This window comes from Crocodylus porosus, unplaced genomic scaffold (assembly GCF_001723895.1).
Source record: "Crocodylus porosus isolate Cpor-Errol unplaced genomic scaffold, CroPor_comp1, whole genome shotgun sequence".
Classification (NCBI taxonomy): Eukaryota; Metazoa; Chordata; order Crocodylia; family Crocodylidae; genus Crocodylus; species Crocodylus porosus.
The window spans coordinates 58,935,504-58,960,785 of record NW_017728950.1 but is presented as its reverse complement, the minus strand read 5'-3'; the positions used below and the strand labels follow the sequence as shown (position 1 = coordinate 58,960,785).

Sequence of the window (25,282 nt, the reverse complement as noted above, 5' to 3'; positions counted from 1 at the left end):
TTCCTTTAAAGGGCAGGATTACTCTGCCCCTCTGTGCCCATTTCTTTTTTCACTCTTAAAAATCCAGATTGAAAAGTCTATATAGCATCAGTGCTAGCATCTGCTCAACTGAGCCTTATGTTGTTATTCATGTTACATTTAAATATCACTGATGACCAGCAATCATAACAAAAATAGAAAAAAATTAGAGGAAAGAAATTAAAGAAACAATATGAATATCCCCAACCAATCATCCAATGAGTCGTAAGTCATAAAATAGCTATTAGTCTCAGCATGAATTTAATAAAGGTATATGCAGAGCTGGGGAGGGTGCAGATAACTAAAACATCTCAGAGGATAAGATAGAACAAGGAAAGAAAGTGGAAGGTGGTGTTCAAAGTTAACTCCACTGAGTTCCTACCTTCAACTAGTTACCCACTGTTCTGAAAAATGCTTATTTCCTTCCACATTACCTGGAGGTACTAGTTGAGTTAATCCAAATTTCGTCACATTGCCTAGAAGAAAATAAATACATTATGTCAAGGGAGCTGAAAAGATAGAATGCATTCACAATATTCCCAAAGCATAACAACAGTAAAGGTTTTGTGTAACAACAGGAAGACCGACTGTTTACAAATGTTGTTTATTGACTAGCTATGGTGTTGTTTACTACATGATATATTGGTTTAATTTAACAGAAGGTTACAAGGAAAGTAGTGGGGAAGAAGCAATGGCTCATGATAAGGCTTTCCATGTTTAACACCTAAGGATTGTTATAGGAAGAAAGGAGAGCCATTGGCTCGACATCCTGCAGAGCTCTCGTTTGGTTCACAGGCACAAAAGCCTTGACAGGATAAAAACAAAGAGACACTTGCTGTTTCAAGATGGTAGGTAGTTGTTGGAAAACTGTTGAAACTAAGATAGTTAGTTCCCTGCTGGAAACAGTCACCTGTCTGAAGAACTTAAGCCCATCTAGGCAAGTCCAGGGGATGGAAGACATGTAAGACAGCCATGTATATAGACTGTTATTTTTAAATCTTTTTTCCTAAATTATTTGATACCCGAAACATTGGTTCTATACATTCACCACTGTTCACAGACTCTTAAAGGGAAGAACTACAGGTACTGAAACCAGTTAGACCTCCTGGGTAAATGTGGTTAGTACATGACATTCTGCAGTCCAAGTCCCAGCCAAAAAAAGGGAAAATCACACAAGAGGTAATCACCTGAGGCCTTGCTACACAGAGGTGAACCCTGAAAGGTCCAGAATGGGGAAAATGTGCAGCTAGCCTTGCAACTAGGCTGGATGAATGGAGGTAGTGATAGATAGATGGACAGACTAATTTGATCTGTGACCATCTGGAGCAGTTACATTGTCTCCCATCACACATGCAGACTGAATACATATATTTTTTAATTATACTTACTTTCCAGCATCTCCATTACAGCAGCAGGATCTGTGGCACTTTCAAAAACCTACAGGAAAGTAATACAAAATATATTAATTTGTATCAATACAAAGAGCAGAGCATTTTAATAATACCAGTACATAGGAACGTTTTAAAATACATTCAATATACTTCTTCTGCTTCATTAAGTCATAACTAATCAAATCATGATACAATACATCCTGAGTTATCTAAACAGTAATCTAGCAATTTTTGAACAAGTGCCTTCCAAAGGGACACAGATAGCTGGTGATATACTGTAATGCCTATGTTAGCATATTATAAACCTATTAATGTCAGCAAGAAACCATTATAATAATTTGGGGAGAAGGGGAGGGAAGGAAAAAGAGAAAAAGAGAGTTACATAAAATCATAAAAATCATAGTTGTTTAAACTTAAATAACATACGGTTTAGCCTCCTATTTGAACTCAGAAGGGAATCTAAGCCTTACAAGGCAAACATTTATCAGGAAATTTCCTACTTCTGCACTAATATTAGTAAAATTCTACTAGAAGGAGCAAGTGGAAGCAAGGTACATGTGTCTTGAAAACACTTAGGGTCTTGTTAAATCCAACAGGCCATGTCCCAGAAGAAAAGGATCAGTTCACTGGTTGCAGTCATTCCAAATACAGGACAATCCCCTAAAAAGGAGTTAGAAGGTCTGAGGTGGTGATTCTATTGGTTATTAATCATTTGTAAATACCATACATAAAACCAGAATCTTTCAATAAAATAAAATGAATTAAAATGTTTGTACTGTGCTTAATTTCAGCCCATTACTCCTAATCACAAGTTTCAGGGGCCAGCCTAAAAGAGACCTCTTTGGAGTGAAATCCTGCCCCCCTGAAGTCAATGAGAGATTTTCCAGTGACTTTCATGGGACCCTGGTTCCACCCTTGGCATTGCAACCTATTTAAAGCAGCTGGGTTAGTTGGAGCTCATTTTTATCTTTTGAATAAGTCCTATATAATTTTTCTCTGCTTCCCATCCAATGTGTCCACCTCTTGCTTCAGTTAATACCAGATTTTCTTATATATAACATGAATTTTCCCCTGAAAATGACACACAACTGCCCCTTCCCCTCTTTCCCTCCACTCCCCCCTCCCCTCCTCAAATCAAATTGAAGTGCATGTATTAAGGAGGGAAGCTGATTTTTTGCCTAGGATAGAAGCACCCTGCTTTGATTCTTGCTCACACTGCAGCAACTGTGACATTATTATTCATGCAGCTAAGAGAATCAGTTGACTTAATGGATCATTGTTTTTCATTCCACAGGTGTTAATGATCTTCTCTCCTTTGTAATGGTCTTCATGTTCCACCAATCAAGCTAAGCTTTCTTGTGGCAATTTTCTTGTCCACTCGCTGCTCCTGGTCTCTCTTGCCTCCAATTTCATAGCTCTGGACTTATTAGCTCTTTTCAAAATCACAGATCCACCCATAGAGACTAGTCTTCAGCAGCAACTAGGGTTGCAGCTTTAGTCAAACAGGAAAGGGAGGGTGAGTCAGCTGAAGAATAGATTCTGCCCCTGCGCTGTGAAGCTGTAACTCTGGAAAAATCTTTTTTCTTCATTCTGCCTTTCAAAAATAAGATGCATATTATATTCCAGGATATGTAATATGCAAGAAAATATAGTATTGTTGAAGCTTGCAGGACAGTACACTAGTGACACTCTTTCTGGAAGAGACCAAAGCAAAGTGCATCTTCACTAAGAAAATTTTTTTACCTAACACATGGTAACTAGCATGAGATAAAATCACAGTGAAGACAAGGCAGTCTGTAGTTTTCATGTTAGTAAGAAATTTAAAGTAATGATTAAGGCTGATCTGTCCAACTTGTAACAGGGCTGCAACCCCTATGCACCACCCCAGCAAAGGCAAGCCACAGGCCCCTCAGGCTGCATGCTACACAGACACCCCCTTCCCCCACACATCACTGTCCTACATGTACAGGCACCCCAGCCTCACCCTCACCCTCTTGACCATGGACTTTAGTGCTGCATCATGCTGCAGTAGTATACCAAGCTACAGGCTCCCCTGGCACCCTCTGGCCTGTGCTATCACACAGCAATGCCCCTTGGGGCAAGAAATGGAAGCTGGAAGAAGGTGGGGGGGAAGGCCAGTGACTCCAGCTGCAACTACAGCTGCAGTGATGGGGGTAGTAGTGGCTGGGTAGGAGCCAAGGGACCACAAATTAGCTCCTTGCAGGCCACGTAAGGCCCTTGGGCCCTAGATTAAAAGGTAGGCCAGGATTTATCTTGACATGTGGACACATGTTAAAACTATAGTTGTTTTTATCTTCACTAGAATTCCTGCTTGTGTTAGTTACCCTAAGTTAAATAATAACACAAAGTAAGAAAGCACTTTTCTCTACTGGAAAACATTAAAAGGGTCCACTAAGGCCCCTGTGTCTATTGATTCATTCTCTGCTGATCTTCAATGCTCCCCACAGCCTAGGGACAGAGGGAAATACCACCATGTCCTTCAGAGGAAGGAATTTTACTAGAAACATCAAAAGAGTAGTTAATTAAAGCAGAGCTTGGGTTCTTCTAAAAAAGCAGAACAAGAACAACTACAGAAAGAACAAGGGGGACTAGGAGCAACACTTAAAACCTGATTACTCTTCTAGTGATTTCAAGGTATTCAACAGACCGCTAGAGAGAGACACGTGTTATTACATCTGTTTTAAAAGAATATATGTTCAAGAAGAAATTATTTGCAGCATAGCCACAGAGCAAAGTATTTCCAAAACCTTTTCAAGACATTTTACAATTATCCAAGGCTTATTTGCTCCCAAGAAAATTCAAGATGAAGTCTTGTATTCTCACTTATTGCAGATTTTAAAATGGCACATGAAATATCAGTAAAAGAATTTATCTGTCACTTCTTTAGGTCTTTATTTTTAGTTATCTGTCTGCTGGTTTCTTGAAAATCATGACCAAATGACAGTCATCTAAGAATGGAGATATTGTTTTGTTTCCACCGAAAAAAGTTTGCAACAAAATTATTTCAGAGCAAGTATCCTAATATGCCACTGTTGTTCCGAGTTTATATAAGATTACCTAACACCACTGCAATTTAATCATCTGTTCATATCCATCAAATGTCACTACTGTCAAAAGAAATTCAGATTGCAAAGGGTTGTAGAAATACAAAATCTGTTCCCTTGTACAGAACATGAATTTAAAATGATATCAGAACAGGCTTCTCACCCAATTTGTATAGGTATTAATGACCATACAAGGTTCAAACTGCAGATCAGGGGCGGGCAAAATATGGCCTGCGGGCCACATCCAGCCCACCAGGCCATTCTATCTGGCCTGTGAGGTCCCAAAAAATTTAGAAAATTTGTATTTATCTGCTCCTGGCTGCCTGTCAAAGTTGACAGGAGACAAGGGCAGTATGACCCAGGGGGAGTCAGCAGGACTCAGTAGCAAGGCCAGCCCAGGCCTGCCCCATCCTCAACCCCCCTCTCACCCCGCCCCCTACCTGGAAGCCTCTGCCTGACCGCTTTTACTGCTTCCCTGCATGCCTGCCAGCTGCTCTAGCACCACATGCCCCACACTCCCGCTGGACTGTAGGAGCATAAGTCCTGTGCTGGTACCCTGGGGCCAGGAGCAGGAGGGTGTGTGCGCACGTGTATGCACTCACATCTCTGCAATGAGGGATGGGGGAGAGAGAAAGAGAAAGCAATGAGGGAGGGAGAGACACTGTGTGTGTGTGTGTGTGTGTGTGTGTGCGTGCGCGTGCGCACATGCACCTGTGTAAAATGAGGGACAGACTCTGTGTGTGCAGTGAGGGAGGGAGAGACAGACAGTATGGGTGTGTGTTCATAGGGTAAGTCCCACATGCACACCCCACCATACACATGCACCCTGCTTGCACTGCCATACATACAGGCCACCAGATCCACACCCCCTCACATACCCCAGACACCATCCCCCCCCCCATTTCCTCCACAAGCCCCCATACCCACCCACACCCCACTAATCCACACACCAACAGCCCCCCATAAACTTAGACCCACCCTTCCATGTCCCTCACCGTCCTCCCCCACAATATAGGGTCTTCATAAATTCCTTGTGCACTTTTAAACTTTAATAGCTTGGGTTGTAGATATGATAGAAACAATCTGTAAATGGCATTTAAAAGCAAGTTTATTAAAGTTTCAGGAAAACTAGAGTACACAATGCTAGACTTCAACATAACCACTATCCATCATGATACAGTGCTCAATCTGATCTTCCAGCTCCTTGAAAATGTTTCCCAGCTGTTCTTCAGTTACTGTACTAATTACACTGGTGATCCTAGCCTTAAGTTCCACCAAAGAACATGGTTTTGACAAGTAAACTACACTTTGAAAATGTCCCCATAAAAAGAAGTCCAACGACAGGTGAACAAAGCGGCCAAGCAATTAGTCCACCTCTGCCTATCCACTTCTCTGGGAAAACATCATTTAGAAACTGTCATACATTCAGAGCATAGTGGCACAGAGCTCCATCTTATTTAAGAATAAATTTGTTATTACTTATGAAGTCTAGCATTGTGTACTCTAGTTGTCCTAAAACTTTAATAAATTTGCTTTTAAGTGCCATTTACAGATTGTTTCTATCATACGTACAACCTAAGTTATTAAAATGTAGAAGTGCACAAGGATTTTATGAAGACACTGTATACAAGAGTAAGACTTCATTTTAAGCTATTGTGCAATCACCTCTGTGTACACTACACATTTACAGGTAAATCAGGACAAAAATAGTTTTTTAAATCAAATTAGTAAATGTTGTAGTGTAGAGACTCAAGCCTAAACCATATAACAAGTGAAAATCACCTTTTCAAACCACATCTTCTCATGAAACAAGAGGGGAAAAATTGGAGGAAGGCAGTCTGTCTCCTTGTATTGACCCAGCACGCAGACACTGAGATAAACGCCATGTTTCTCTGGCAAGAACACACCAGGGCATGTGACCTTATGAAAGAAAGAAAACAACCATGGTTATCTAAATTCTCCTGGTCGCACCTCCCCACACTGTGTCATCAATATGCATCAAGCACAGTCTGCAAGAATCGCTGTTACAGCTGAGAGGGTAGCTCAGTCTCTATGCCACTGACTTCCCTATGGAAGCAATCAACAAGAGTCTCTCTATCACAGTCTCTGGGAAGTGTGATAGCGAGCACAGCATCCCCACTCTGAGCATACGACACCCCAAAATGGATGTAATATAACATGAGTGAGCACACCTAAAACATCAAGATTACTGGCATGCATGCCTAGAGCATCTCTTTTGGAGTCCAGCATGTGCAGAGAAGGCATCCCCAACACTCCCCAGAACAGCCCAGAGGCAGTGTAGATGTGTCCTTAGAACCCAGTTCTGCCTTCAGTTACATTCATAGAAATTACAGTTGTGTACAGAAAGGCAGATCTGGGCTTCTGGAATGGGATATGCCAAAGTCCCTCTATGAATTCAGAATCAGAAGTTCCCACAAGACTTTAAATGCAACTTGTGCTCCTAAGTTACCATGACACTTCTGAAATCCCCCATCTTTGGCATGTATTCTAATGGGAACACGTTTGTAACATTTTTTCATTCTTAGCATGTTGCATTGTTTTAATAGTCAGAGGGCATGTCTATACATGCAATTAATACAACACAATTAACTCCAACACCTATCATGCCGGAGTTTATTGCTCCTGGGCAACACCTTTACACATGTGCCCAGGACCACAGCACATTGAGCAGGTTCGGAGCAGCCCCAGCTGGCAAAGACCCCGGGGGGTCAGCCTGTGAGCTGAGGGCCGGTCCAACCCAGCTCAACATGCTGTGGAGGGGCTGGCTGGGACACAATGGTGCTTCCATGCAGGGCTAGTCAGCAGGCATCCCCCGCACTGAAGCATCCTTGTGCCCCAGCCAGCCCCACCAGCATCTACACGTGTTGCTGCAAACTAAAGAAGTCTGCCATAGGGTAATACTTCTATTTACAAGTACTAACCTACCACAAAGTTAATTAGCTTACTCCAGCTTAATAGGGCTGCACATGTAGATAAAGAGACTTTACTGCAAAGCTAGTTACTTTAGGCACCTCTGCAATAAATGTCTTGTGTAGAGTGCCCAGGGTTGCCTGCCTGATTTCTTTCATCAGCAGTGTTGTACCAGAAAGACTATGAAGCTGTAAACCCTTGAGAATGGATCTTTCTCCATGAGTTTGGATTCATAAAATCAAAAACAATATACCTGTTATAACTGCAGATTATGGCATGACACGACTACTCTACACCTTTGGAATTTGTCTTAAAATACATTCCAGAGATAAAGGCAGTGTGATTTAAAATATACACAGCTGCAACAACTGCCATCTATGTAGTTCTTGCATTGTTTTCAGAGTCCTTCAACCAAATACTAATTAATTTGTTTGATTCTTGGTATTATTTTCCTCTGTCAACTAATTCCATCACTAATACACTATACTGCTGATAAACAGATACAATACATAAATAAGCTCCAATCCTCCAATCCCTGACTCCAGCAAAACTGCTTTGAAAATCAAGGAAGTATTGCAGGATGACATCTCAACATGTTTTCTTTAGGTTTGTTCCTTTACTTCAGAAATTTTGAATGAGAGGTCTATTCCATATGTTTATCTATGTGGCAATCTGTTCCCCAAAAATTGTATTCATGCAACCAGGCAGATTTCTTGGATATTAGCCTTTTACTTAACGGACACTTAAATTTTATATCTGAAGGAGATGACTGGAAGGCTAGCAGCTAAAAGAAACTTTTTTTAAAAGAGCTATTTCTCCATCTACTGGCAAGACCTATCAAAGTGCTATAGGTTACTATAATCTCTTCTGAGTAGACTCTGGACAGCCACAATAATCCTCCAGAAGACAAATGCACAATTAGAGGAGTCCTGACATTTGTTTAACCCAGTGATTGTCAACCTTATTCACCTCAAGGCACCTCTTGGAAAAGTACAGCTTTTCCTTTCCAATCATTTTTTTGTCTTCAGAAAAGTACCAGAGAAGTTCTTCCGTTGCAAAGAACACAGCCCACAACAGGTCAGCATGAATCCAGTTTGAAATCTCAGGGTTTATTTTGTGAATCACATATAGATGCTTGCACACATCCCAGTGCTAATATTGCAAAGCACCCTGCCACAACCTTAACAGCTCACAGCACCCTGGTTGAGGATCACTGAACTAGTGCAATGCTTGATCCTGATAGGTTAAATCAGCAATTCTTCCATTCTCACACAGTCCTCCTTAGCTGCCATACACTTGGCTTTTCACACTTGCCCCCTAAGACAGACACCTTGGCAATCTTCAAAAAGCATCTTGACACCCATCTTCCCAGTCATCAGATCCCAGCAGTCTTTCCAGCCCAAGTGCAGGGGGACTGGACCGGATGATCTGTAAGGCCCATTCCAGCCCCTAAACAGCTATGAAACTATGAAATACATTGTGTACCCCTGTAACCAAAACGCACCTTCGCAGTCTTATAGCAGATGAGCTAAACCCATGGAAAAAAGCAACGCAGTGGTGTATGGCTGCACCCTGTGTAGGGCAATTTCATCCCTTGCCGTGAGGGCATTTGGGGAACACTTATAGCCTCCCTTCGCAGAGCAAAGAGACAATAACACCCAGGCGGCTGTAACGCGGAAAACAGCTCCAGCCGCGGGGATTTCAGAGCAGCAGAACAGTGCAGGTCAGCGGGCTCTGCTGGGAAAGCTCAAACCTCCAGCAGCATCACTCCCCACCCCCTGCCCTGCCCCTCACCGCGTGGATCTGCAGCTCCACCACCACTTTCAGAGGCATCTCGCCCCGGGGTCGGGCGCCGGGGGTGGGAGGTACCCCGGAGCCTCCGCAGGGGAGGCACAGAGGAGGATTTCCCCGGCTCAGCGCCGGCGGCCCTTGGGCTGCTCTTCCCTGGATAGTAGGGGGGAGGGGAAGCGTCGCGTTGACATGGAAACGCAAAGGTTGCAACGTTCTATCTTTAGAACTCGCGGACAGGGGCCGGGCGCCCCCTGCGGGCCTGTGGCACCCAGCTCTGCGCCTGCCCGGATACGGCCGGCGGGCTGCTGGGAGGGTGCGGGCAGGGAAAGAAGTCTCCCCACCCTTACTCCATTCGGTCTGGGGGTGGGGGGTCAGGGCGTGTGCGTGCAAGGCTGCCTGCACAGGTGACATCTGCATGCTACGTGCGTGCACACAAGTGTATGTGTGTTTGAGGGTAGTATTTGTAACATGCGTCTTGAAGATCTGCACCCCGTGCCTACCGCAGAAGCAGCAAGGTGCGGGCATGCACGCAGCAGGCCGTGCCTAAGATGGTGGCACCAGGCACAAAGCCCCACTTGCCAGGCCTGTACTTGCCTCTGTGTTGGCTTTGGGTGAGGCCTGCGTGCAGGCTGCACTTGTGTCACCCTGGGCATGTGATGGTTTGGGTTTCTTTAGGTTTTGCTCCACATTCCCAGCCTCTCAGTCCCAGCCTTCAGGAGGGGGGAAATGTTCATGTTCCCCCAACATGTTCATTCCCAAAGGATATTTTTGTCTGTGGTCTCTAGGCAAACAAGGAGTTTGTTGTTTTAGTTCGCTTTTTTGGTTGTTTCCCCCCACTACACACTAGGAAGTCTGCACCTGATCAGCCTAGTAACCTCTAGTTTAGTGGTTCACAACCTTTTTAGACTCGAGGCATCCCTGGACAGACTGGATGCACTCCTGGATAGACCTGGGGCACCCCTGGATAGACCTAGGAGGCATTTATGGATAGACCTGGGGCACTCCTAGATAGATTCAAGGCATCCCGCAGATTCTGGCAGCTCTTTAGCCCCCAGCCCCTGCCCCATTTTTTCACTAAAGAAAAAAATGACAGCATTTTTTCTGATGTGAAAAAAACCCCCAAAACGCTACAGCTGGGTTTCTCTTGTGAATCAGATTTGCACACCTAACAGTGCTGTCATTGTATGGCACTGTAGCACGGATGAAAGGATCTCCAGGCACCCTGCTGCACCTGGTGGAGACTCACTGCTGTTGTTTTGGAAACTCCCAAGTATTGCAGCTTTACAAAATGTGATAGTTATGTGCGTGCATTATACAATGAGCCTGGTATGCATATATAAAAAAGTCAAGGCAGCTCTCAGCTATGGGTTGCAGCCTCAGGTTGTTTGCAGCAGAAACCCACACCCGCAGGTGTTCAAGAATGGTGTCAATATAGGTAGCCAGGCTCTCGGCCGACTTCCCCGCAGCCAGAGACGGCAGCGAAGGGGCTCGCCCCCTCTGCGGGCAGGAAGCGGTGCAGCAGAGCAACGCCCATGCACACAGATATGCTAGAGGATATTATGTCCTCGCGTGGCCAGGGAGGCCCCAGCTTGAAAATAAGCAGCACTGCAGCCGTGGTATCCTCAGCGAATGTGACCAGAAACTATGACGTAGGTGGCAGACAGTATGATGTCACGCAAACTTCATATACAGTAGATCTGGGAGCCCAGCAGCTCGGAACCCCCCCAGCTCACCTCCCGCTCTCGGGGTTTGTCCCGCCCCTCTTCCGCCAGCCAATCACGCCCCGCGCCAGAGGCTGACAGACTACGCATGCGCGCGGCCCCAAACAGCGGCTCCCAAACCACTCACGTTCGCGCACATGCGTAGGAAAGCACGCGCCGTCCACGTGTCTCGGGCGAGGAGGCGGGGCTAGCGCGTGGTGAGGTCACGAGCGAGGGAACGTCTGTTGCCGGAAGTGGCTTTACCTCATTTCCGGCCGGGGCTCCTCGCGGGCCCGAGTGGTGCCGGCGGTTGCCGGAGCCGTTGCGGGGAGAGGGGCGGGGATGGCGCTGTGGCCGCCGCGCGCCCGGGGCCGCAGCCGGGGCGGGGACGAGGAGCGTGCGGCGCCGGCTGCTGCCGCCCACCCGCAGGTACCGTCCGCCCCGCCCTTCCCCCAGGGCCGGGCGTTGTCGGGGCTGGGAACGCCCCCCCCACCCCTGGCGGAGCTTGAGCTGGGGGGCCGCTCACTGCCTGCTTCCGGAGGGAAAGGGCTCTCAGCTGCCCCTACATATCTGGCTTTCGTGAGGTTGAGCTAGCAGCTGGTTGGGGTACAGGGAGACTGGCCCCGATGCAGAGCCCAGAGCAAAAGCAGCCGAGGATCACTGCACTCTCACTGCCCCCAGCGTGGCTGGGAGCGACAGCATGGCCTTGAGCTGCAAAGCGTCTCCTGTTTTCTGGTTCCCCGAAAATTCCCCGAGGTCATGCTTTTATGTGTTTTCTTGCCATGCGGTGTGTTCGAAACATGTGATACTTAGCCTCTGGGGCGTAAACAGTATTGATTACTGTGACGTTATGGTCGTGGGTGCTACAGATGGCCCTAACAGATACTTCGGTTTTGGCCAGCACTGCAGAATAAATGGAGCGAGTGAGCCAGCCAGATTTGTCCTGGCTTTGTGTATCATAACAATCGTTATGGCTTGGAAAAGGCTCACCACCAGCGATTGGTGCATGGTCTGTTGTTTCACAAGGCTGGGAGTTGCTGCAAATATTTTTCTTTGTATGTTGAACGAATATGAGAGGTAAAACTGAGATAAACGCTCTCCTGCCGTAATACCATGCTTCATCATTGTTCAGAATATAAAAGCTTTGCCATGTCAGGATTCAGTTGTGGAGCTAACTGTGTCCCTCTGCATACACTGCCTCAGTTCTCTCCATTTCCCCATGTAACTGTGTGTGTGTTTTCATGCAGATATATAGCCATGGGATTGAGCTAGCTTGCCAAAAGCAGAAAGAGTGCGTGAAGAGCTCTGTGGAGTGCAAGTGGAACCTTGCGGAAGCCCAGCAGAAGCTCGGGAGTTTGGCACTGCACAACTCGGAGTCCCTGGATCAGGAAAACGCCAAAGCACAGACTGAAGCTTCCGAGCTGAGGCAGCGGGAGGAAGAATGGAGACAAAAAGAAGCGGCACTAATACAGAGAGAGAAACAGAATCTCTGTTGCACCGATTCTGTTAGCAAGGAAGTATTTAATAAGGTACAAACCAACTTCCATAAATCTAGGTGAAAATAGGCGGCTTGGCACTAGTAGCTGAATCTGGGCATTTATGTTGCACCTCTCACTATAATGTATTGGGCGTGCTTTAAATCCTGAAATTGTCAATATTGCAAGACTGAGTAGGTGTGCTTTTCCCATCATGTTTTTATGTGTGCTAAAGTAATTAAATGGAATTTGTCAACTAGGGTGTCCAGACTATGGAACAAGCTCCCCCCAGAGGTGGTGCAAGCATCTACCCAAGAAGTCTTCAAGAGAAGACTGGACAGTCACCTGGGTGGGGTTGTCTGACCCCAGATGTCTTTCCTGCTTATGCAGTGGGCTGGACACGATGATCCTTCAGCTCTATGATTCTATCAAAATGATATTCCTAGCCTGACTTAGTTGAAAACAGAGTGAAGGCTTTTGTGTAATTGAAACTAACGTGCATATTCTTCCCACTTCCCCATAGAGTTTTATTAATCAAAATACAGGAAAAGAGGTAGAAGATGAAGATGCATCTAAATCATTCATGCAGAAACATGAACAAAAGATCAGACACTTTGGTAAGCATACTTTTTTCCCAATTTTTTTTGCAGTTTTTATTCCTCCTTTGGGTGTAGCTAGAGTCTTCCTATTTTTCATACAACATGTGCAGCACCAATGATTAGCAGAGACCAGCATCTAGTTTCTCATATATCAGGGAGCTGGGATTTTATTTTTGATGCTCAAAAGAAAAAATAGTCATTTTAAAGGAGAGGAAATTAATCCTTAGAAGTCTGGATTCCACCATGACTAAGTATTTTTAATAAAATTCAGTGCTTGGCAGATCTGTTATTCTGCAATGAAGGGATGTAGCAATTTAACCTGCAGTTCTGTGGAAATTGATATTGGATCAATGACAAGCCAAGGTTTGATGGTTTTTTGTTTTTTTTTTAGTGGGTTTTTTTGAAGAGTAAACATTGGCTCCTTTGTTTATCGAAAGTGTATCTGTCCATGGGAATGACAGCTAAGTGACTAAATATCTGAGCTGTTAGAAATTAAAAACTTGTAAACTTGTTCTGCTGCCTTGAGCACAAAGCTCCTTCAAGGCTGAGAGTTTCACCTTTGGGGAGAAAAGCAAAGAGAGACTAGGAGAAAATCACCACTGCTTCCAGAGAATGTTGCGACTGGGATGGGGTGGGGGGAGAGTCTTTCTTTCTTACTGCTTATGCTGTTACTTTAGGCTTTTGTAAAACTTGTTGCAGAGTGAACAGTTCTTGTTTGTTTCACAATGTTGCTTGGCAACAGTGATAGTTGGTATTAGAGATGTTTGCCTCCTGGCACTGCACTGGCTTTGAATGCTGTTGAAATTGATTAATGATTCCTTTCTCATCTTCTTGATCTGCACCTCCTTTCCAAATGTGTCATGGGGAAATACTGTGTTTTGGGTACTAACAGATGTATTTGTTAAATCCTGTCTATAGAAGTGCTTGGTATTATACGTGTACTCTGTGTGTGTGTACATGCATGCATCTCTTTCTGTATTGCCTTTACGGCTTACCTGGCAAAGACAGAACTTTAATAGATACAATGGTTTTACTGGAAGAAAAAGCTTTTAAATCAAGCTAACAGCTAGTCACGGTAAGTGAGGCATGGAATGGTCTGTCCCAGCGGTGCCCAACCTTTCAGAGCTGTGGGCCAGATGAGTGATGTGGGGGCTGGTACACAGGCCAGATCCAGTGCATGGGATTGGTCCCTGAATCTGATCCAGTATGGGGTTGACATGAGGATGCAGTCTGAGCAGGGGAGCTCCAGACCTGCATACCCAGATTATGCCTCTCACCCCAGCTTGATCCAGCGCACACAACCATGTCATCAAGCTTTGGAATTTGGAAACATGGTAGCAAGAATCACCAGGGCTCTGCTGCCACCCAACTTCTGGACCTAGGCAGAACCCAGCGGGCCAGATGACATGGATCCACATGCCATGGAACACCATTACTGCATATCCAAGTACTGCAAACTATCCACTAGATGTCACTAATTCTACAGCTGACACTTGATTTTAAATCCCTCTGTGCTCCTTTTTTCCACATGAATTGGTTTTTTATAGTTATGATAGGATTGCCTATTGTGTACTGTCTTATAATATTGAAACTCAGTCACCTTCAACAGAAAATTCTGTAAATTGAGTGGGTCTTTATTATTGCTCTTGTGTTCAGAAAACTTGAATCAAAACCTAATATAATGACCTTGGTAAAAATGAGAAATATTTAAAGCTAAAGTTAATTGTTCATTTCTATGTGAAACTGAAAGCCAAACTATGGAAAATATTCTGGAATTTCAGAGTTCTTTTTGCTTTTTTCATAGTATGGCATTTTAGTAATGGGATAAGGCCACTTCAGTCCTGGTTGCATAACCTCCCTGCAACCAGGAAAGCAACTGCTTATATAGAAAAGTATTTAACAATTAATTCAGATTTTGCTGTCTTACAGTGAAATATAACAGCTGAGAACATAAACAGTCAGCATGATATGGCTAGCTAGGTTTTCTACAGCCTGCAAGGAAGTGTTCCACAGGTGTCCAGTGGTTCAAGGTCTGCCTTTGAGATCTTTTGCACAAGATGATGATACAGGAACAGCCTTGTTGCAGTAGTGTGTCCACTGAGTCTTTTACCTCCTTGAATACTGGCTGTGTAAATCCCTTGGCTTCCAGTTTTTGTTCAGCTGAGCTTATGGTTATAAACTTATGTATCCAAATCAGTTACAAGATTCAGCTTCCACCTGCTGTCTTTGTACATATAACTAAAAATATTACCCCATCAGAAGACAGTTTTTAGTGTTCTCTCAGTTTAAATTAATCTGTTACATTGGCAGTTGAGCAACGGAACTATTCTAGCTACTGAACAGACACCAAAGAGGCAGTGGAGTCTTCAATCTATATGGCCTCAGTCCTATTAAAGAACTCACTGACAAGCAAGAAGAGAGATACGTCTTAAATGCACTTTTTGTCTGTGGCCTTTCTGCTGAAAAGTGCAAAAAATTTTATGTGACTTGCTATTTTTGGAACAAGTTCGAAGCAGTTATGTCTGACCATTCAGTAAGTTACCAATTTGCTGTATTCAGAAATATGATACAGAATGATGAAGCCCTGGATCTCCTTACTGGACCCACAGCTTAAATGGACCTCATTACTATTCAAATCTCATAATTAAAACCAGTTTGTGTATTAATAAAAACAACCCCCTAGCCTCATGACCTGAAATTTGAGTATATGCCTGCATACTTGCACATACTGTAGAGAATACATGCAAGGTTGTATTCCTTTCCTTTCCTTATCTTTCCCAACAATGCCTTCTCTTTCTTATTTGACTTTTTCCATTGGACTAATATTCCCTTGCAAAGATTAACTTTTTATATAGCAAAAAAAAAAATCCTCAACAAGCCTCATATGTCATTGTTTGTCCATTTTGTTTCATGCCTTACCTGCAAGCTCTGAAGGGCTTTTTTTTTAAGTAAGTGGTCTCAGTTACTTGTAGTGTTTGTCTGATCATACTGTCTGTAATGTTCTGGTAGTCTGCTCAAGTAAGAGTTGGAAAAGGCTGAATTAAATTTAATTTGCACTCTACTTCTGAGATAGTAGTGAAGTGTCTAGAAATTTTTGTGCTAATATATACCAGGTGAAAGGTAGTTTTGGTCTCTGCTACATTAATATATCTCTCAGCTCTGAAGAAGAAATTGTTCTTACACAAATGGCAGACACAAGGTTCTTTGGGTAAAACCATTATCTTTTATTAGACCAACTCAAATAGTTGGAAAAATTCTTCTTGCCAAGCTTTCAGGTATATGACACTTGATTTTTCTGATTCTTTTTGCATTAGGCATGCTGAGCAGATGGGACGATAGTCAGAGATTTTTATCAGATCATCCATACCTTGTATGTGAAGAAACAGCTAGATATCTCATTTTATGGTGTTTTCATCTAGAAGCTGAACAGGTATTGGACAAATCTTAAATTTCTTGAGTCTGTATGAAAGTGCATTTTTTCCCACTTACAAGTTTTTCTACAGCAAGATGATTCAAGTTGATAAGCCATTTAATGTGACCTATTACTGCCCCACATTTCTAGTTACCTTGTTGGTCAAAATCTTTCTTCATTACGATTTATTATCAATTCTTCTACTTTTCCAAGTGCCAGTTCTCATCTCTTCATGGTTCAGATGGAAAGTACTCATAAAATTGTAGCTGCACACTTGCCGAAAGTCTTTTTCAACTACGTAACTTCCTTGTTTCTAGAAAGGAGCTCTGATGGAACAAGTAGCACACCAAGCAGTTGTGATGCAGTTCATCATAGAAATGGCCAAAAGTTGTAATGTGGATCCCAGAGGCTGTTTTCGTCTGTTTTTCCAGAGAGCCAAAGTAAGTTGTATTTTCTCTTCAAGGCTAGGAGACTCCCTAGGATTTTCCATATGGGACTCAAAAATAGCTGAGATTTTTCCTTAACAACCAGAAGCTAAATATGTGACTAGGTTATTGACTGCAGGCTAAGGGAAAAGATGGGTTGTTGACAGTAGTCTGTGTAATTCTAGACTTGTGAACAGAGGCCCAATGGATTTTCTTATGCTCTTTGGACTGTCCAGCAGAAGGAACGGAATATGTAGCAAATGTATATTTACTGTTATATAATCCTATAATTAACTTTAATTCTTTTATATACAAATAATAGAGGATGAACATTATCTCCCACTTCTATTTACTGAAAGAAAAGAGTTACTGTAGAATCAATACTTCCTACTGGAAAAAAAGGAATTGTAAGGAGGAGAGAGAGATTTGACAGGCAATCTTCCTATTGTACTGTCTACAAAGGGAAGGAGATAATTTCAGGACTAGATTAATGTCTCAAGCTGCTGGGCTGTTGATGTGCCAGAAAAGCTGCTCAACATCTTGAGGAAAGCACACTATCTCTCCTCAGTAATCCTTTGAAGTCAACCTGGTGCAGCATTATCAGGGCCTGGATAGCTATATTCACAAGTAGCTGGGAAGCCCTGGATGAAGAGTGAAAATAACTGGATCTTTCCATAGCGGTTAGCCTATGGTCAGGGAAATACTACTCTGAGAGAACTGCGTGTACAGTGTGGTCAGTATCACTTTCAGTGATGCAGGGCAATTGGGATAGGGTAGGGGAGAGAAGGACGACTCAAAATCAGGTTGTCACAGCTCCCTGTAACAAACAGTCTTTCTGTCTCAGACCAAAATATTTAAACTGTTATAAATATAAAAATCCATCTGAATTCTTTGTAGCTACCGTATGACAAAGGTGCTATTAGTTTTGTCCCAAACATTTTCATCTAAAGATGATGTTACATGAAATACTTTACTCATCTGTCCTTTGTTGCATAACATTTTTCTTTTACAATGCATGCCTAGTAATTTTTGGGTCAAGTAAAATGTTGGCTATGAAACTGAGGGAATGTTTAATAATATACAACTTCTACTTTTCCAGGCAGGAGAAGAAGGTTATATTGAAGCTTTTAAAAATGAACTCGAAGCGTTCAAATCAAGAGTAAGAATCTGTTCCCAGTCGCACAGTTTTCAGGCTATGTCGGCACAGAATCCCAGTGTCTATGCTGGTCTTGGTTCTGTGGGAGGGTTAGAGTCTTTGCCACAGGTAGGTTTTTATTAAATAAATTTTGCTGTGACGCGATTCTGCCTCCTTTTATGTGAAGCGTAGTACCTTCTGATTTTAAAAAGGACTGCATGAAGTAAAGAAAGCATTGTAAGGCCTTTGCTTGGGACAGGCTTTTAGCAGTTGTTAATTTTGGGGCACTGTCTTGGGAGTTTATTTATTACATATTTATTTTAATATTTTATCTTTTTATAATTTATCTTGGGTTTTCTTATTGTAAACTATCCCAGCTTTTTATAGGGGGAATAAAATAAAGAAATAAAATAAGGCACCATTTGCTGGGAATAACAAAGTATGTGCACTCTTATTTCTATTTAAGGCAAGCTGTTGCTCAAAAAACACTCCATTTTGTAAACTTCAAATAGCAAAAAAGCACAAGGTCAAATTAATTCACTACCTATTCAATCCTATCCAATTAAATCTGTATCTTCAACCTACTTTGAGTAATTTTCCACTTCAAATAGCTGGAAAAATTGCATTATGTAACTAGTATACATTCATAAACTAATCATACTACCCTCTCACATGGTTCTTTTTATTGTTGTGTGTAAATATATAATTTTGGAATTCTGCCTTATGAGAGGTGAAATGAGCTCCCAGGGGGAAAAAAAAATGTCTATAGCTTCATCAGTAGAAGCCTGCACTCAAAGATAGTTGAGTCTGTAGTAAAAGGACAGCACAATATCCTAATGCAGGGGTCAGCAGTCTGGCCCAGAGCTATTTGATCTAGCCCGTGGATGTGGGGCTTCAGCAGCAGTCACTTCTCCCTGTGCTCCTGTCCCCATGCTATCTGTTCTCCTTTGACCTGAACACTGTCTGGCTCACACCCTTAAACTTGCCAACTGCTGCCCTAATGAAATACAGGGACTTCAGTACAGACAACCTCTGTCTCAGGCTTAAAAGTATGGTTTTAAATGGGAGGGTAGGAAATGGTTACTTTTTTTTAAGTTGTGTCCAAGGAACGGGTCAAATTAAATCTTGGGCTTGAAATAATTTTGATCAAGGTACTTAATTTACTATATTTGTTTTGTGCAAGGTAACTTAGTACACAGATATTTTTATTGCAGTTCCTAGCCTCCATAACTAAATAAAATCTTTATATATAAATTATGTGACTTCCTGAATTTCAAACCTGGGTGGTGCATTTTAAGCTGTTTTCTTACCATTTGTACTACACACATTTTTACATAACCATTAAAACTTTGCCTATTGATTGCAAAATGCAAACAATGAAAAGGAATTAAACAGTTGTCAAAAGGTGCAGAATTAGGATCTCAAAATGTATACTTGTTTAGAAGTATTTTCTCAATGTTTATTTTCTTTATCTGTTGCAGAATGCAGGCACTCTACAAGGTTGCATAAACACAGGCCTCTGCAGTTTAAACTCAGTGGTACAGAAAGATGATGAAGAATCCAAAATGATGGACACAGTATAGTATTGTTAAGACTGAGGCCAAGTACTCTTTTTATTATAAAAGAAAGAACATGGCTATTTTCTTGATACTTATTTTTATGGGTGCTGCACTTTATTTTTGGCATTTGTTTTTTGGAGGGAGGGTAATCTAGAAACACATGTAATTTTGTTTGAAAACGTGCTGCTAGGTCTTCGGTTGTCTTTTAAAAAGAAGGGTTCCTTGTATATTGCCGAATGTGAAACTGGATGTGTTTTCTGCTACTAAACTTGCCTTTATCCTTAATTTTAGGAATCAAAATATGACAAACAAATCTGCACAAATCCAATGTTTACAAGAAGTGGTTGATTCTTGGTGGAATCTGCTATAGTCTAGTGTTTTATTATAGACAGGGCCATGTCTCACTCTATGAATACTAGAGATCACAGTTGTACTCATGCTATACTGCTGACATAGTAAGCTGTCAAATCTGGTTTTATTATATTAATAGCAATAAATCAATATCTGGTATCCACAGCACAGATCTGGGTGGCTGAAATTAAAATATTGACTTTTTATTTCTACAGTGAATAACATTTTACCTCTTGCTTTCAGTCAAAATAACTTATTTCTGATTGTATCTAAAGCATAAGTAGCCTGACACAAATCTAATTCACTGCTTAGAATTGAGCCTGGACTGGCATTTCCAATGGTACTGAGAAGCTGACTCTCTCTTACATGGGCTGTCAACTTTTTTTAAAAATGAGGTTTTTAGCGATAGAGTGAATAGAGAGAAACTTAAGGTATTTTGATTAGGGTGAGATCCAAGGTTCTGTCTAATGTGTGCGGCTGTGCACAACTAAAACTGGCCACGCACAGGCTTTTCAAGGCTGCACACCAGGAGATGCTGGGGTGGGAGCCTGGCGTGGGCTCCACCGACTCCAAGGAAGTGCTCCACTCCCCCACATCAGGGCTGGGGAGTGGAGCACTTCCCTGGAGCCGGCAAAGCCTGTGTCAGTCCCCTGCCCCATCCCTCACCTTAGGGAGGAGCCGCTGCCTGCCCTAGTGAGGCTCTGCTGGCTCTGGGACACTGCTTCGTTCCCCCACGTGGCCTCGGGGAGCAAGGAGGCATGTGGCGTCAGGGCCAGGGAGCAGAGCAGTGTCCCGGAGCTGGCAGAGCCTCACGGGCAGGCAGCAGCTCCTCCCCAAGGTGAGGCAAGGCAGGGATGGGGGATGGGGTGGGCAGCTGGCACAGGCTCCTCCAGCTCCAGGGAAGTGCTCCTCTCCCTGGCCCTGGTGCAAGGGAGCAGAGCACTTCACCAGAGCCAGGGAGCCCATGCCAGGCTCCGCCTCCAGCCCCTGGTTCCCAGCTCTGGCCCCAGCCACTGGCCCCCGGCTCCAGCCCCTGGCCCCTAGTCCCGGCTCTGGCCTCCAGCCCCCTTCAGACAGTGTCCCACACCAAACCGAGGCAGCGTGCTCATGGACCGCTGCTCCTTAGAGGGGACATTGGTGAGATCCACCACAGCCTGACTCTTAGTTTTCTCCCAGGAATGAAGAAACTCAGGTGCCAAACACTAACTGAAGACAGTTGATTTTGGCAGCCTATGGGTCTGTTACTTTACTAAACACAGGGCGGGGAAAAGTGAGTTTTAATTTAGTAACAGCTGTGAGATTTCAAAGGGTCAACTGAAGAGGTCTAAGAACGGTGAGAGGGAAATTTCCAGATCCCTTTAGGGTTCTGCACAGGTCAAACTTATACTATTTCCAGAACTATATTCCTAAGAATGCCTTTGTTTTTGCAATCTAGTGCTGTTACTAAGCTTTTCCGACTTTTACCTTTGCAGGTAGAAGCGGCTGTATTGAAAATGTTATCTTTTACATCTGGGCTGTTCCAGCGTGGTTTAGCTCTCCCTGACTTCTCATAGTAACAGGGAGTCATCTAGCACCTGTTGCATCACTGTCTTACAGTGAAATGGCTAATTTATATACACACTTGCAGCAGGTACAGATTTCTTAACCCCTTCATTCTCAGGTGGTACAAAGGATTTGGAAATCGGCCAGAGGAATATCCTAAATAGTGTGGAGCAGGCAAAACCCATTCCTGTATAATTGCCATGTAGCCACTGGTGCAGGGAACAAGTTAGAAGAATTTCTGTAGCCAGTCTTGTTCAGCAAGTACATGCAGTAATGTTCTTTAGATTAATTCCCGGTCTGTAAAATACACAGCTGCTAGTACTGGTTCAAAACTGGCCCAAGAATCAGGGAGCTTTAGCCCTTCTCCCCTTCACATCTGGTGCATTCTGGTAGGGGTAACCTTATTTTCTCATGAAAGAGAATGAGTTTTTCTTTAAATACTAAAGCAGCATTATGGTAGGGAAATTACATGTTAGGCCTTGGACAGGACAGATGTGAAGTGCTTGGAACACTAAGCAAACAAATATGCATGGCTGAAGAAGCAGTTAAAAAATATTACTTATAAAATGAGCTTTTCCTTTTGAAGTGCTCCCTGAAACATTGGCATGCCCCCTAGAGCAAGGGTGGGGGGTACTTGATTCTCTGGCAACCCCTCCCCCATCTCCAAATGGGGCTGGGGAGAGCAGGGCAGACAGCCAGTGAGCACTCTTATGCACTTGGCAGTCTTCACTAGCCTAGAGCCATGCAAGGAATCCTCTCCAGGCTCCTGACTGGAGAGAAGGCTTGCTTGCATGCCCCTTGGGCTAAGGGGTCTACTGAGGACATCCTAGTGCACAAGAAAGCATTCATTGGCTGTCTGCCCTATTTTTGCCCTTCCTTATGGGGGGTGCAGGGACTAGAGCACTGGGACATGCCAGAGGACAAAGTAGCCCTCCTGTTCATAGTTTCATAGATTGGAAGGGACCTTGCAAGATCATTAGGTCCAGCCCCCCTGCACTAGGCAGCAAAGACAACTGGGGTCAAGTGACCCCAGCGTGATGACCATCCAGTCTCCTCTTGAAGAGTTCTAGGGTAGGTGATTGCACCACCTCTGGAGGGAGCCTATTCCGCAGTCTGGACACGCTAGCTGTGAAGAAGTTTTTCCTAGTGTTAAGCCTGAAACAGTCTTCCATTAGTCTGTGGTCATTACTCCTGGTTTTCCGCAAGGGTGCCATGGTTAACAGTTGTTAGCCAAGCCCCTGATGTATTCCCCTGATGTAGTGGTAAGGTGCTACCAAGTCCCTTCTCAGCCTTCTCTTTTTTAGGCTGAAAAGTCCCAGGTCCCTCAGCCTTTCCTCATATGGCTTGCCGTGCAAGTCTCTGATTATACAGGTGGCTCTTTTCTGGATTTTCTCAAACTTTAACAAACACATCCTTGTTAAAGTGCAGCACCCAGAACTGGATGCAGTACTCCAGCTGTGGTCTCACCAATGCTGAGTGAAATGGAAGAATCACTTTCTTGGTTTTGCTTGAAGTGTACCGATTGATGCATGCCAGAGTATTATTTGCCCTGCTGGCTATAGCTTTGCACTGACAGCTCATATTCATACTGTGGTCTATTATTACCCCTAGGTCCCTTTCAGTCATGGTGCTAGTCAGTTTGGCGCTGCCAAGCCTATAGGTATGTTGGGGATTGTTTGTCCCCAGGTGAAGCACTTAATGTTTCTCGACATTGAACTTCTTCTGATTTCTGATCCACCCAACTTGCTAGCCTGTCTAGTTCTGCCTATATCTGCAGCCTATCTTCAAGTGTGACCATGCTCCCCCATAACTTGGTGTTGTCCAATAACTTGGCCATTGAGCTCTTCACTCCCACATCCAAATCATTGATAAAGATGTTAAAAAGAACTGGTTCAAGCATTGATCCCTGGCCACTTCTTGCCAGGATGCCACAAATCCGTTCATTAGAACTCTCTGGATCCTACCCCACGGCCAGCTTCCTACCCACCTGTGATGCAGTTGGGTAGGAAGCCCACAATCCTCCCATCTAGTTGCCCTAGATGGAGAGTACCATTGCTGCAAGCCATTCTTTGATGTTCAGCAGTGATATTGCCAAGATACAGCCTGGTTTCAGGTCTCTAGGACACCAGTCTGGAACACCTATGATCACTTTAGCAATCCTTAGCATAGCGATTCTTAAACACAGTGCCATCAGATCCTTTGAAAGGTGCTGTGATAAGCACAGGCTCAGGCTTGTACCTGCCTGGACAATTCTCCATCCCTACTTCCTAACCTCTCTGCAAGGAAATAAGCACTAATATATACACTAGTTTTTGGAATTGGGTGCCATTCAATTCACAAAAATTACGGAGGGGTGCCTTGAATCCAGAAAGGTTGAGAATCACTGCCTTTGTGGAAAAAAGTCAAGGATTAGTCAAAAGCACTAGCAGTTGGTGGTCAACTACAGCTTCTGGCGCTAAAAGCTGTGTGAGATCTATAAACTTCTCTGACAACTGCCAGAAATTAACTTTTCTGGGAATGGGCCAGAAATGCTGAGGTCAGATCAAAGCACTGAACAAATCAAGGTTTTATGTAGGAATGTTCCAGCAACTGCATGAAGGAAGTTGATCTCTAAACAGTTTAACTCTAGATTCCATATACTTTTTTTTTTTTTTTAGTCAAGGTCCTTTTTTAGAAACTTAATTTAAACCACGGTTGTACAATGTCTTGGAAGCCCAGGGTCACAGAGGCCACAGACTGTGGGGGCTATACTTTGTGTAGGCAGCTCACCACGTGGGCCGCTATCCCCCTGCTGCATTCTGGGAGGTCAGTCCAGATCCCTATGCTCGTACCAGGCATGCAGTAGTAGCCTGGCCTTGTCCCCTGCTGAGAGCCTTATGTTGCTCTGGCTGCGATCGCCTGCTGCGTTACCCAGGTGCAGAGGAAGGAAGCAGAAGCTGGGAAGGAAGTTGGGGGGGGGAGGGGGAAACTAGAGATCACAATCACTGATACAGTAAGTGTGTTGGGGAAAACAGTAGTTGGGTAGGAAGCTGTGGGACACATTAACCCCTCATGGGCCACTAACTGGACACCCGTTTTAAACAGTAGCTACTCTCAGTAGCCTGACCTTGACAAGAAATGGAAAGCTTTCCAAATTCAACAGTGGACATTTTAGAATGTGTGCCAGGACTGAAAGGTGGTGACAGCAAATCTTGCTATGTGATGTATGCAACTACAGCTCCTGGGGATGCAGGAAAGACTTGCTTGTAGTTTCTGCAAGAGAGAAGAGCAGAGACCTCAGTCACAGAATGGGCTCCAGCCAACTACTCCATCCATAGAGCTGAACCATCTGGAGTGACTGTTGAATTGATGCCTGTGCCAGCTTTTACTGACTACTTCAAAGAGTGAGGGAGAGATGAATTCAGGATCTTGTGATGCTGAAAAAATGGTCAGGTGAGTTCTTTGAGAAGAGTACCAGTGGTTAGAATATCTGGATCCCTCTGGAATTTGAGCTGTTGACCATTTCTACCAGTCTAGTCTGATATGAGAAGACGACTGATTCTGGTTAATAAAAATGGCAAATTGTATAATGCACGTTTCTCTGCCAACTATTCTTGGGTATGACTGATCTGTAAACTCAGTAGTAATGGTGGGGATTAAAAGTACATTCTGCTGCACCATCTGTAGCTTACTGTGGCTCTTCTTGTTTTAGGTCCTTGGCATTCTGATAATGTTATAACCTAGTAGAATGATACTGATGTGAGAGAGGGCAGTTTTGTAATGTCAAACATAGATAAATAAAATTTTACCCAAAGGACTTTGCACTAAAAACAGCTACTTTAACTAGGAGAGTCTAAAAAACACACTTGTCAAGATTCTTCCATTCCCCCACGACTCTGACACAGGATA

At 43.7% G+C, this 25,282-nt stretch overlaps 2 protein-coding genes across 4 annotated transcripts in view; one reads left to right on the top strand and one right to left on the bottom strand.

Annotated features, from left to right (window-relative positions):
• The window catches only part of SPATA6L (spermatogenesis associated 6 like), a 53,966-nt gene extending 44,623 nt beyond the window's left edge, over positions 1-9,343 (bottom strand). For all 3 annotated transcript variants that reach the window (XM_019555432.1, XM_019555431.1, XM_019555433.1), the window contains exons 1-4: positions 9,200-9,343; positions 6,257-6,394; positions 1,407-1,455; positions 453-494 (exon numbers count right to left, since the gene is read on the bottom strand). In XM_019555432.1, the coding sequence (XP_019410977.1) occupies positions 453-494; positions 1,407-1,455; positions 6,257-6,394; positions 9,200-9,238 (268 nt within the window). In that variant the 5' untranslated portion in view covers positions 9,239-9,343. The remainder of the gene's footprint in view (positions 1-452; positions 495-1,406; positions 1,456-6,256; positions 6,395-9,199) is intronic.
• A 1,863-nt stretch (positions 9,344-11,206) lies between these two features.
• On the top strand, positions 11,207-20,022 carry CDC37L1 (cell division cycle 37 like 1). The gene is made up of 7 exons (XM_019555371.1): positions 11,207-11,325; positions 12,144-12,425; positions 12,895-12,988; positions 16,285-16,400; positions 16,700-16,822; positions 17,907-18,071; positions 19,424-20,022. The coding sequence occupies exons 1-7, from the start codon at positions 11,239-11,241 to the stop codon at positions 19,523-19,525; spliced, it is 969 nt and encodes a 322-aa protein (XP_019410916.1). The 5' UTR covers positions 11,207-11,238; the 3' UTR covers positions 19,526-20,022.
• Positions 20,023-25,282: the final 5,260 nt, after the last annotated feature.

Bases quoted from the DNA above. Each gene is read 5' to 3' on its own strand.
- CDC37L1 (XM_019555371.1), top strand. From the start codon at position 11,239: ATGGCGCTGTGGCCGCCGCGCGCCCGGGGCCGCAGCCGGGGCGGGGAC. The intron at 16,823-17,906 runs GTAAGTTGTATT...CTACTTTTCCAG, and splicing joins TGTTTTTCCAGAGAGCCAAA to GCAGGAGAAGAAGGTTATAT. The intron at 18,072-19,423 runs GTAGGTTTTTAT...TATCTGTTGCAG, and splicing joins GGTTAGAGTCTTTGCCACAG to AATGCAGGCACTCTACAAGG.